We start from the raw sequence: 12,091 nt of genomic DNA, 5'->3' as shown, positions 1-12,091 counted from the left end.
ATTGTGGGGTCCTTGGTGCTCTCTGAGCTGGGTGGCTTTCTTGCAGACGTTTCATGACCCACCTAGGTAACATCATTAGTGTTACAAGGTGGGGAGGTTGTACAGAGGAGCAGGAGGAGGAGGAGGAGGAGGAGGAGCTGTGTGTCCTTGGTGCTCTCTGAGCTGGGTTGTTTTCTTGCAGACGTCTCATTACCCAACTAGGTAACATCATCAGTGCTAGATGGGAGTGATCAGATCACATTGGTCTCTGTTCACCTTTCCACTCCAAACTACTCAGAAGAGCATCTCGGGGACACAGAACCCATCCAGCTTTTTCCTAAGACACCCCAAGGGGTGGGGAGCCCTCCAGCTTCCAGGAGATAAGATTCCCCAGACGTTGCTTGCTAATCTATGATTAAAGCTTTCGGTGACTATAGGCAGATTACAGATTCTCTGCCTAGGCTTGTGGGATCCCACCTTGGCCCTGAGGGATCCCGTCTCGTGGGTGGCAGACACCATCTGCTTCTCTACCTCTGCTCCTGGCTGGATAAACCCCAAGGAATCTCGCAAATCCAACCCAGAACCGGGATGGGGGGATTAAATTGACAAGCTGTTGGCTCTGTAGTTCCTACACACACGTTTGCAGGTCTTCGTCTTCTGATTCACTCTCAATTCTTTTTTTAGGCAAGCTGCTTTTCCTTGGCATCCTCTGCCTCAAATGGGGAGGGGGGACAGGGGATGCTGACTGCGTAGGCGGCAGCGTACACAACTGTTTCCCAAAAGCTTTGAGACCCTTTGCGTTATTGATTTATTAAATTTATATCCCGACCGTCTCATTCTGAAAAGCTACTCTGGGCAGCTTAACACTTAAAATATTATTTTTTTTATCATTTTAAATAAGAATATTAGGTCTTCTAGACCAGGGCTTTTCAACCAGTGGTGCGGGTACCACCTGTGGTACATTGGCACCTGGCAGGTGGTACGCGACCATCCTAGGAAAGTGGTAGCGGGGGAGGGGAATGAGCTGAACCGATGGCACCGCACAAGCCTGAGCGAGAAACGGCTGGAGCTGCAGGGCTGTCAGGGCTCAGCGGAAGCACCAGGATCAGTGCCAGGCTCCAGCTGGAGCTCGGCGCTGATCCTGGTGCTTCTGCTGAGCCCAGAAGAAGCGCCGATCAGCTGGAATGTTGCAGCATCTCCAAGGTCTTATGATTTACATTCAGATGCTTGGCAACGGATTCATATTTATGACGGTCACAGTGTCCCAGGGTCATGTGAAGTGAGCAAAATCTGCTGCAACCACCCAGCAGACGGGGGTGTGTGTGGTGGAATAAAAACCAAACACCCCCCACCCCACCCCCGCTGCCAATCCTCAACAGAAATGCTCACAACAATGAAAACCTCGGACAGGAGGAGGAGCACGGCCGGGTGGGCAGGCAGGTGTCTTGCTCGGCTGTGGCTTGGGGGACACTTTTTTCAGTGCCATTGTAACTTTGAACAGTCACTAAGCGAACTGTNTTTTTAGACAATCCATGTCCTGGTTAATTTCCCCCCAATTTTTAATTTCCCATTAATATTTATATTTGACGTTTGATATTTATGATTTCCAAGTTTTAAATAACCCCAATTCCCCTTATCACAATTCATCACAAGATCTAATGTTCAGGATACACATCTTATCTATTTGAATTCTCACCATTCTTACATCAACCAATTAATAATACAGTATAGTAGTCTATCCCATGACCTTGGGACGGTGCAACTGTCCTGAACACACGGTTAGCCAAGCGTCGTAAGTGTGAGGACCAGGCGTAGGTCACTTTTTCCAGTGCCCTTGTAACTTCAAACAGTCGCTAAACGAATGGCTGCAGGTCGAGGACTACCTGCATTCATTCAGGTTTGAGAACTTATTTATTTCTCTTGTACTAGTTCTGTTTTTACATCTTCAACTCTGCCTTTTTTGTTTTGTTTTGTTTTGTTTTCCCCCAGGACGGCCAATCAAGAACCGTGCGTCAGTTCCAGTTCACCGACTGGCCGGAACAAGGTGTGCCAAAATCCGGGGAAGGCTTTATCGATTTCATCGGGCAGGTGCACAAAACGAAGGAGCAGTTTGGACAAGACGGGCCCATTTCGGTCCACTGCAGGTATATATATATATATACAGCCAAAGCACCTCTTTCTTTCCCCAAACACCGAACATTTTCCTACCTGCTGCGGGAGATGGAAATATAGCCCCCCTCATACATGAGGCTGGAACAAACCTGTGATTTAAAGCAGGGCTTTTCAACCTTTTCACCCATTGTACCACTTTTAGGATATGGCAACAGCCGCGTACCACCAGTCGCCTAGCAAGGTCTCAAAAACTTGATGACCAAAAAAAGAAAAAGAAAGAAAAAAGTGATAAAGTACAGGTAGTCCTCGACTTACAACAGTTTGCTTAGTGACTCTTAGAAGTTACAATGGCACTGAAAAAAAGTGCCCCCCAAGCCACAGCCGAGCAAGACACCTGCCTGCCCACCTGGTGGCGCTCTTCCTCCTGTCCGAGGTTTTTGTTGTTGTGAGCATTTCTGTTGAGGATTGGCAGCGGGGGAACTATGGGGAACTAGCATGGGGGAACTATGGCCCCTTCATGACATGTGGACTTCAACTCCCAGAATTCCTCAGCCAGGCACGCTGAGGGGACAGGGAGAGGTTTCCAAGCTGAGCTATGCTGGCTGAGGAATTCTGGGAGTTGAAGTCCACGAGTCATAAAAGGGCCGAGTTTGAAGATCCCTGGTTTAGATTAAAAGCTGATGTGTCCTTGGCAATCAGCAGGGGAAGAGGGTCATAAAAGTCAAGATGTCGGCTGCAACGGGGCGAGCAAAGCAGCGTTTGGGTCACAGGGCCCCAGCTTCCATCTTGCCATCCGGTTCCTGCAGATGGCTCTGGATAGGTCCCATCTCCGGCAGGATTTGTCCTTTAGCCCGGGACTCAAGCTGAAAAACTGGGCCATTCCCATTGCAGAGACACCGAACGTCCTTTGAAAAAGGAGCATCTTAACGGCCGCGAATTTTATTTTGCACCACAGGCGTCGCTGACCTCTTTACCGCTCTCCGTGCCGGGCAGATCGTTAGTCCCCGGGCGTTTTAGTATTTCCCTTCCCGGAGCTAAAATTATATCGTTGGGCCGTTCTGTTCTGCTCCTTCGCTTCCCCTCCGCCCACTTCCCCTAAAACGTAAACGGTGAGCAGCTTTTAGTCCCGATTTCCTGCTCACCTGCCGATGAGCCAGAAGCCCTTTCCTCCATTGGTTGCATTTCTTCGCATTTCTTCGCCAGGCTTGTTAATTCGTAAAGGATTTCTTTGCAGAGCGGAGAGGAACTAACTGGCTAAATAGCCCATTCAACGGTTCGATGTTGACCTCTTGGTAAATTGCGAAGCTTTAAACTCTGTTTCCTACAGCTCTGGGGAATAGGAGATTACGGCGGGCTGTTGTTTACCAATCAAGGAGAAATGGTAGCTGAGGGCTGAACTGCGAGGAGGCCTTTGGTGCTCTCTGAAATTGGTTGTTGTAGATGTTTCATTAGCCAAATAAGTAGCATCATCAGTGCTACAAGGGTGGGGGGTTGTACAGAGGAGGAGGAGGAGGAGGAGGAGGAGGAGGAGGAGGAGGAGGAGGAGGAGGAGGATCTCCCCTCCTTCCGCCGCGCCCTTAAGACCTGGTTATTTCAGCAGGCAGGACTGGCCTAGGGGTATTTTAAAGGGGTTTTAAATTAAATTTTTAGTAGAAGCGGCCAAATTTAAATAGTTATTTTTAATCTTTTTAAATTTTGTATTGTATCACTGTTTTAAACTGGCTGTAAGCCGCCCTGAGTCCTCCGGGAGNGTGTGTGGTGGAATAAAAACCAAACACCCCCCACCCCACCCCCGCTGCCAATCCTCAACAGAAATGCTCACAACAATGAAAACCTCGGACAGGAGGAGGAGCACGGCCGGGTGGGCAGGCAGGTGTCTTGCTCGGCTGTGGCTTGGGGGACACTTTTTTCAGTGCCATTGTAACTTTGAACAGTCACTAAGCGAACTGTTGTAAGTCAAGGACTACCTGTACTTCATCACTTTTTTCCTTTTATTTTTGGTCATCAAGTTTTTGACACCTTGTTAGGTGACTGGTGGTACTCGGATGTTGCCATATCCTAAAAGTGGTACAATGGGTGAAAAGGTTGAAAAGCCCTGTTCTAGTCCAACCCCTTGCTCAAGCAGGAGACCCTATACCATTTCAGACACATGGTTGCCCAATCTCTTCTTAAAGTGTTGGAGCATTCACAGCTTCTGGAGGCAGGTTGTTCCACTGGTTAATTGTTCTCACTGTCAGGAAGTTTCTCCTTAGTTCTAGGTTGCTTCTCTCCTTGATTAGTTTCCATCCGCTGCTTCTTGTCCTGCCTTCAGTTGCTTTGGAGAATAGCTTGACTCCCTCTTCTTTGGGGCAGCCCCTCAAGTATTGGAAGACTGCTATTATGTCACCCTTAGTCCTTTTCACTAGACTAGAGGTACCCAATTCCTGCAACTGTTTTTCATATATTTTAGCCTCTGGTACCCTTATCATCTTTGTTATTCTTCTCTGCACTCTTTCCAGAGTCTCAAATATTTTTTAAAATTGTGGTGACCAAAACTGGTGCAATATTCGAAGTGTGGTCTTACCATAAAATATAATAAAGTATAATAAATTATATTTAAATAAATTTAAATATAATACTGCAGCCAGTTTTGGTCACCATATGACCAAAAAGATGATGAGAATTTGGAAAAAGTTCAGAGAAGAACAACTAAGACGACCAAAGGCCTGGAGACCAAAGCATATGAAGAACGGCTGCAGGACTTGGGTCTGGCTAATCTAAAGAAAAGAAGAAATAGGGGTCACATGATAGCAACGTTCCAGTATTTGAGGGGCTACCACAAAGAAAAGGGGGTCACGTTATTCTCCAAAGCACCCAAAGACAGGACAAGAAGCAAAGGATGGAAACTGATCAAGGAGAGAAGCAACCTGGAATTAAGGAGAAACTTCCTGACAGTGAGGACAATTAACAGGAACAGCTTGCCTCCAGAAATCATGGGCGCTCCATCACTGGAGATTTTTAAGAAGAGGCTAGATAGCCACTTGTCTGAGATGGTATAGGTTCTCCTGCTTAAGCAGGGGGCTGGACTAGAAAACCTCCAAGATCCCTGAAATGGTGTAGGGTTCCTGCCTGGGCAGGGGGTTGGACTCGATGACCTCCAAGGTCCCTTCCAACTTTATTATTATTATTATTATTATTATTATTATTATTATTATTATTATTATTATTATTATTATTATTATTATTATTATTATTATTATTATTATTATCATCATCTCTATTCTATTCTATAATAAAATACAAGAATGGAATGGAATAAGGAATGGAATGATATGGATAGGATAGGATAGGATAGGATAGGATAGGATAGGATAGGATAGGATAGACTCTGTTCCTTCCCTTTTTGCCTTCTGACCCAGTGGCCGGTAGGAGTTTAGTGTTTGCTTTTGCTCCAAGAAATGGATACGTGAAAGATTTGGACAGCACCATGTTATTGACCTCGGTACCTGCCAGAAAAGATGGTCCCAGGCTGGACTGAATTTAATTAGCCTTCTATTAGCCCTCATTGTGTTTGGGGGCCTTGAGTTTCATTGGCAGGCGGATTAAGCCAGGGCTGGCAGGCAGAATTAGTGAGACTGTGCTAGACTTTGCATCGGCGGCTCATGAAAACCGCCGGTGTCCTTTCTCAGGATTGTGCTGTGGCTGGGGGAGGCAGCTGCTTTAAAGAGTGCCTTTCTTTAAAGGCCCGCCTCTTGCCCTAATTCTCCTGTCTTGGCAACCCTGCTGGGAATGAGAGAACTTGTAGTCCAGCCTCTTTGGACTGAGGCAGCTTACGAATGTCTTCTCCACGCCTAGCCTTGCGAAAGAAGGCAGTCAATGGGTTTCTCGCAGCCCCTACACCAGTGGTTCTCAACCTTTTTAATGCCGTGACCCCAACCGGTCGTAAGTCGAGGACTAAACCGGTCGTAAGTCGAGGACTAAACCGGTCATAAGTCGAGGACTACCCAACCGGTCGTAAGTCGAGGACTTTCCCTGCCCGGGAACGCCACGCATGCGTGGTTCCGCCCCCTGCGCCGGCTGAGGCGTAGCTGGCAAGCGGCAGAGATGGAGTAGGCCGACCACCAGCTGGCTCAGCCCAAGGGAGGTAAGGCACCTGCCGGAAAAGGGGGAAAAAAATGGCGGACAAAAAAAATGGACAAAAAAAAATGGCGGACAGCCTTGCTTGGCGACCCCCATGAAATGGTCGATCGACCCCAAATGGGGTCCCGACCCACAGGTTGAGAACCACTGCCCTACACACACACACACACAAACACACACACTGATGCCCCTCTCTTCTTCCTCGGCAGTGCGGGAGTAGGCAGGACCGGCGTCTTCATCACGCTAAGCATCGTGCTGGAGAGGATGCGCTACGAAGGGGTGGTGGACATCTTCCAGACCGTGAAGATGCTGAGGACACAACGGCCCGCCATGGTGCAGACAGAGGTGAGGAGGAGGGCTTCCCTTGGGACTCGCCCCAAGACTCGGAAGGGTTGGGCCAGGGGAAAGAAGGGGGATTGGCGCGTCTCCTATGACCCCTCCTCAACAGCGCTACCTCCACCCCCCCTTCCCCTGACTGCCTCCTTGCTCCAAAATTGGGGACCAGGCTGGGGATGGCCATCGAGGACGATCCGTCGCCCCTTTCCTGGAGGGCCCTTTCCTCCTGCGAGGTAGCAAAAGCTGGGAGGCTTCGTGTAGATTCGCATGCAGGATCTTCCTCGGACAGGAGGTGGGGACGCTGGGAAACCCTCTTAGAGGTCAAACCAATATCGGACTTGTGTTTTTCAAAAGAGGAAGAGAAATCTCTAGACCAGGGGTAGGCAACCTTGGCTCTTTTATGACTCGTGGACTTCAACTCCCAGAATTCCTGAGCCAGCCATGCTGAGGGAAAAGGGGGAGGTTCCCAAGCTGAGCCATGCGGGCTCAGGAATTCTGGGAGTTGAAGTCCACGAGTCCTAAAAGAGCCAAGGTTGCCTACCCCTGGCCTAGTGGGATGAGAATAATTTGGTACCTGTCTCCAGGTTCTTGCATGCTGGGTGCAGGCCCATCAGTGAATTCCTAGGAGGAACAGGGGCAAAATCGGCCAATCCGGGCACACGTGTTGATCAAAGCTCCACCCCCTTTCCATCAAAATCTTGCACATTTCGACCTCAGCTTTCGGGGAAAGCCCACAAGATCCAGCTGAATGCCTTCCACTCCTCAATCCGTGGGGTCTTTAGGATGCTCCAAGCTATTTCTACAAGCCACCTCCTGCAGATAGATGCCAGCCCAGGCAGGGCCAGGGCTCGGTGAGCCCAGAGTTCAAATTCCCACTTGGACAGGAGTCTCCCCAATGTGGCATGGATCCTGTGCGCTTTCTTCAGCCTGGTCCGCCAGAGATCTTCAAGGCAGCACCCACTTTACAGGTCCAATAAACAAGAACCTGCGTGGGTCTCTAACTGCTTCATTTTGGCTTGTTATGCGTTTGTAGGGCAATTTATTTATTTTATCAAAATCTACCGCTGCCTATCTCACTTGCACACAAAACTGGGCAGTTTACAATCCGATAAACTAAATTATAAAAGTTTAAAGTAGTAAGACAATAAGACATCAGGCTAGAAACAGGGAGACAGTGAGTTCTAGTCTCACCTTAGCCACAAAAGCCGGCTGGGTGATTTTGGGCCAATCACCAGGAGACAGTGAGTTCTAGTCCCGCCTTAGCCACGAAAGCCAGCTGGGTGACTTTGGGCCAATCACCAGGAGACGGTGAGTTCTAGTCCCGCCTTAGCCACGAAAGCCAGCTGGGTGACTTTGGGCCAATCACCAGGAGACGGTGAGTTCTAGTCTCACCTTAGCCACGAAAGCCAGCTGGGTGACTTTGGGCCAATCACCAGGAGACGGTGAGTTCTAATCCCGCCTTAGCCACGTAAGTCAAAGCTGGGTGACTTTGGGCCAGTCCCTCTCCCTCAGCCCAATCCACCTCACCGGGTTGTTGTGGTGGAGAAAACAGGAGAGATAGAAATTGCGTTGGATATTTTACTATTTGCTTGAACAAACAGTAAAGGCAGGACGCAAAGAAATAAAGTAAATAAATTGAATTATAAATTTTATAAATAAGCAAGGAATTGAGCAAACCCTGCCTGGCCGTTAACCCCTTTCCTCTCTCTTCCTTGCCCTCCCAGGACGAATACCAGTTCTGCTACCAGGCCGCCCTGGAATACCTGGGAAGCTTCGACCACTATGCAACATAATAAGGAAAAGGAAAAGTTTCACAAAAGCCATTCGTTGTGCAGACTCCTAACACTTTTTTCAGCCTGCAAGGCTCCTGTTTGAGCGACCGATGCGAAGCTAGCCTCGACCTTTCTTAAACACCTACAGACTGAATCAGAAAAAAAAACAAAAAACAGTTGCCTCCCCTATCCACCCGTTTCGGATGCTCTGCCAGGGAGGAGACGCCGGGGGAGAGCCCAACTGCAACGCCGGCCTCTTTCTCCCGAAGCGCCACGGCCTCTCCGAAAGGGACTCTCGGCCTGTGTTTGGAAACCCCAGAGCATCTCCAGGGTGGGTTTTTTTTTTCCCTTCTTCTTCTTTTCCATCTTTTTAAGTGGCGAACTTGTCCTTACCTCATCTGGCGATGACGGTGTGGGGAGCACACAGGGACCGCGGTGCAACTGAACCAGGGACCGTACTGAACTTTTTCCTGTTGCGGCAGATGCCGGCCTCGTCCACATACCTTGGAGAACAGCCGTCCGGTTGGAGAAAACCGTGGTCAAGAAGCAGAGATACACACAGAGAAAGAGAGAGAAACTAAAGAGCTGATGGGGAGAATAGCAAGGGAAGAAATTGGCCCCAACCAGTAATATATTAGGGTTCGGTTGACCTATTACTCTTCACGGGCGGACTTAAAGGAAGCCACTTTAGCCGTGCAAAATTCAGAGGCGAACAAAGCAAAATTTTGCATTCGGTCAAGGGGGTGGCAGGATTCTGTTTCCACACACACCATGGGGTTTTTGTTTTGTTTTTTTTTGGCTGTCCTGCGGCTTCTTTCTCAACTTAGCTTTTCCAACACTTGCAACATTCCTCTTCTTTTACCACTGCAAGACCTCCTAACGTCAAAAAGCAAACCAGAACAGGCAATAAAACGAGTCCTCCCACCCCCCCAGGCATTTCACATTTTGCAAAAAAAAAAATCCACAGTATTTTGCCGCTCGCCCATCCGCCCCGCCCGCAGGCAAACTAAACTCTGAATTTTTGGGAAATCTGCCAAGGCAGTTCCAGGTTATCTTCTGTTCTCCAGATTCCAAAAAGAATGGGGGGCCACGGAGATTTGAAGTACATTTCACACGAGTTCCAATTTCTTTTCTGCCACCCACCCACAGGCAAACTAAACTCTGAATTTTTGGGAAATCTGCCAAGGCAGTTCCAGGTTATCTTCTGTTCTCCAGATTCCAAAAAGAGTGGGGGCCGGGGAGATTTGAAGTACATTTCACACGAGTTCCAATTTCTTTTTCGTTTCGTTTCGTTTTCTTTTGTTTTTTTAGGAATTCCCCCCCCCCTGCTTTTCTGATTCCCTTAGCCCATCCAAACTAATCTCTTTTTTTTTTTTTCCTCGTCCTTGTTGTTGTTGCTCTCATTTATTTTTGTGGGCGTTTTAACTTTGCCTTCCTTCCCTGATGCCAAAGAGAAAAATGGCAGATGTGAAGAGGGCCTGTGGATTTTGGGGACAGAGGAAGCCCGCGTGGGCTCCCTTAATGTTCCAAATAGGGACACGATCCAGGCAGAATAGACAGACTGCAAGGATTCGGGTAAGGGTTAGGCCCCCACCACCCAGTGGCTTTCTTTAAAAAAAAAAAAGGTATCGATGTAACTCTCTTATAAGTGACATTTATTTCTTATTTTTTTATTTCCTGGGTCTCCTTTTTTTTTTTTTTTAATAGTGTAATTTTTTTTCTCCTTTTTTTAAAAAATATGTAAAAAAAATACAAAAGAATATGTCAAGGAATTTACAAAAAAAAAGCCTACTTATTTGTTCATATTATGTTTAAAGACAGTCTATTTTTTCACTGTAGAAATGTTAACGTGTAATGGTTGTGTGACATAAGAGAAACGCCGTGCAAAATAATTGCTACTTTTACATATTGCTTTTCTACCATTTAAAAAAAAATGAAAGGAGGAGGAGGAGGAAGAGGAGGAGGAGGAAGGAAGGAAAGGGCTCACTGCTCACGTTTAAACAAAAACGACCCTGCTTTTCTTTTTCCTTTTTCCAAGAATTTATTGTGATTGTTGTTCATCTCTCCTCTAAGGCATTTGGGGAGCCTGGCCAGAGGGAGTGAAATTAAGATCCTGGAGAAGGGGGGGGTGTCCTTTGCCCCTGAATTGCCCCATTTCTCAATCTCTCCCAGACCCAGTGGGAACACCCCAAGCCCCAAGCAATCACCCCAACCACGCTGCCTTTGCATCCAGAGAAGACCCTCCCAAAATCTCCCTTGCATCCCCGGAAGGGACCCCCGGGAAAAAAAAAATCCAATTTAAAATCATCCGTGATGCCCTTTGCCAGTCCAGGAAGAGCTCAAAACGTCTACATTTCCTGCTTCTAAGGGGTTTTGGTTTTTTTTGAGGGGGGGGGATGTTGGTGGACGCTGGCTGGAACGTGTCCGGGTGGACAAAACGCAGCTCCAAAGTTCTGCTCAGCCTTAAAATACGGGGTGGCCTCAGGCTGGTCACTCTCCTGCTTTTAGCCTAACCTACCTCGCAGGGTCGTGGGGAGGAGAGAACCGCTTGCTGTGTCTCCTTGGGAGGAAGAAGAAGTAGGGACCCTCCGAAATTTGCCCTCTTTCCCCCTGGCAAGTTGGGCATCGGCCTCTCTGGATCAAAGCTGCCGAATCGTTGGGCAGCAAGGTGGATCTTTTTCCCCGAAAGGGATGGTCCACACACACACAGCAATAGACACACACACACACACAGACATATATATATTCTTTTTTTTGTTTTGTTTTTCAAACAAATATATATTCAAAATATATATTCAAAATTTTGTGACTGACAAAGAGTTAAAGGGAGATTAGTATAGCTATTTCAAGCTCTTTAGCTCTCATCAGCTAGCAGATTGCTTTACATTTGGTACACTCTGTGTGTGTGTGTGTGTGTGTGTGTGTGTGTGTGTGTGTGTGTGAAGGTATGGTACCAAGCCAAGCCCTCCACCCTTCCCAGGCCTGGGTTCAAGTCCTACTGTCGCTTCCGAGGGATCATTTCTGGCAAAAACTAAACATCTAGGTCAGTGATGGCGAACCTTTTAGAGACCGAGTGCCCAAACTGCAACCCAAAACCCACTTATGCATCGTCGGGTGCCGGGTGGGTGTGGCCCATTGGGTGGGTGTGGCCCATTGGATGGGCGTGGCTGCGGTGGTAACAGCAGACTGGGTGGGACTAAAAAGTTCAATCAATCAATTCCAATTTTGCAAGATCTTTTTTTTCCCGCGAGAAATTGAAATTGACTGATTGATTGAACCTTTTTTTTTTTTGCACACGGCGGTGGAGGCCTAAAGCGAAAAGGTTTTATAAAACCCAGCTGAAGGCCTAGGACTGGGGCGACGGCGTGTGTGCCCACAGAGAGGGCTCTGAGTGCCGCCTCTGGCACCCGTGCCATAGGTTCACCACCACTGATCTAGGTTAACCTGTCTCTTCTTTTTTTAAAAGGGGGAGGCAAGGAAATAGATTCTCCTGGCTTGATCAGAATGGTATTTTTTAAAAGATATATCTCTTATATATATATATATATGTTAAATTTGGATTGCTAACAAAGAGTTAAAGGGAAGCTGGTATAGCTATTTCAAGCTCCTTAGCTCTCATCAGCCAGCTATATATTTGTGAACTCTTTCCCCTGTTCCCCCCCCCCTTCTCTAAACTTTCTTTACAGGTTTTGGCCATTTGAAAAAGAAAAAGAAAAGCTTATTTTGTTTGGCAGGGCCGAGGAGGAAAAAGTTCATGTGTGGGAGGGCTGTCG

The 12,091-nt window shown here is 47.7% G+C and overlaps 1 protein-coding gene across 1 annotated transcript in view; it reads left to right on the top strand.

The window, feature by feature from the left end:
• Window positions 1-8,653, top strand: part of LOC107299100 (receptor-type tyrosine-protein phosphatase S) — a gene marked incomplete at its 5' end in the record, with an annotated part of 43,080 nt that extends 34,427 nt beyond the window's left edge. The window contains 3 exons of the mRNA XM_015828467.1: window positions 1,969-2,123; window positions 6,420-6,555; window positions 8,271-8,653. Of these exons, the coding sequence (XP_015683953.1) occupies window positions 1,969-2,123; window positions 6,420-6,555; window positions 8,271-8,339 (360 nt within the window). The remainder of the gene's footprint in view (window positions 1-1,968; window positions 2,124-6,419; window positions 6,556-8,270) is intronic.
• Between the last annotated feature and the right edge of the window lie 3,438 nt (window positions 8,654-12,091).

The sequence above is a fragment of the Protobothrops mucrosquamatus genome, unplaced genomic scaffold, assembly GCF_001527695.2.
Source record: "Protobothrops mucrosquamatus isolate PMUCROS unplaced genomic scaffold, P.Mucros_1.0 scaffold4538, whole genome shotgun sequence".
NCBI lineage: Eukaryota > Metazoa > Chordata > Lepidosauria > Squamata > Viperidae > Protobothrops > Protobothrops mucrosquamatus.
The sequence above is the reverse complement of the archived record's forward strand: the minus strand, read 5'-3'. Positions and strand labels throughout refer to the sequence as shown.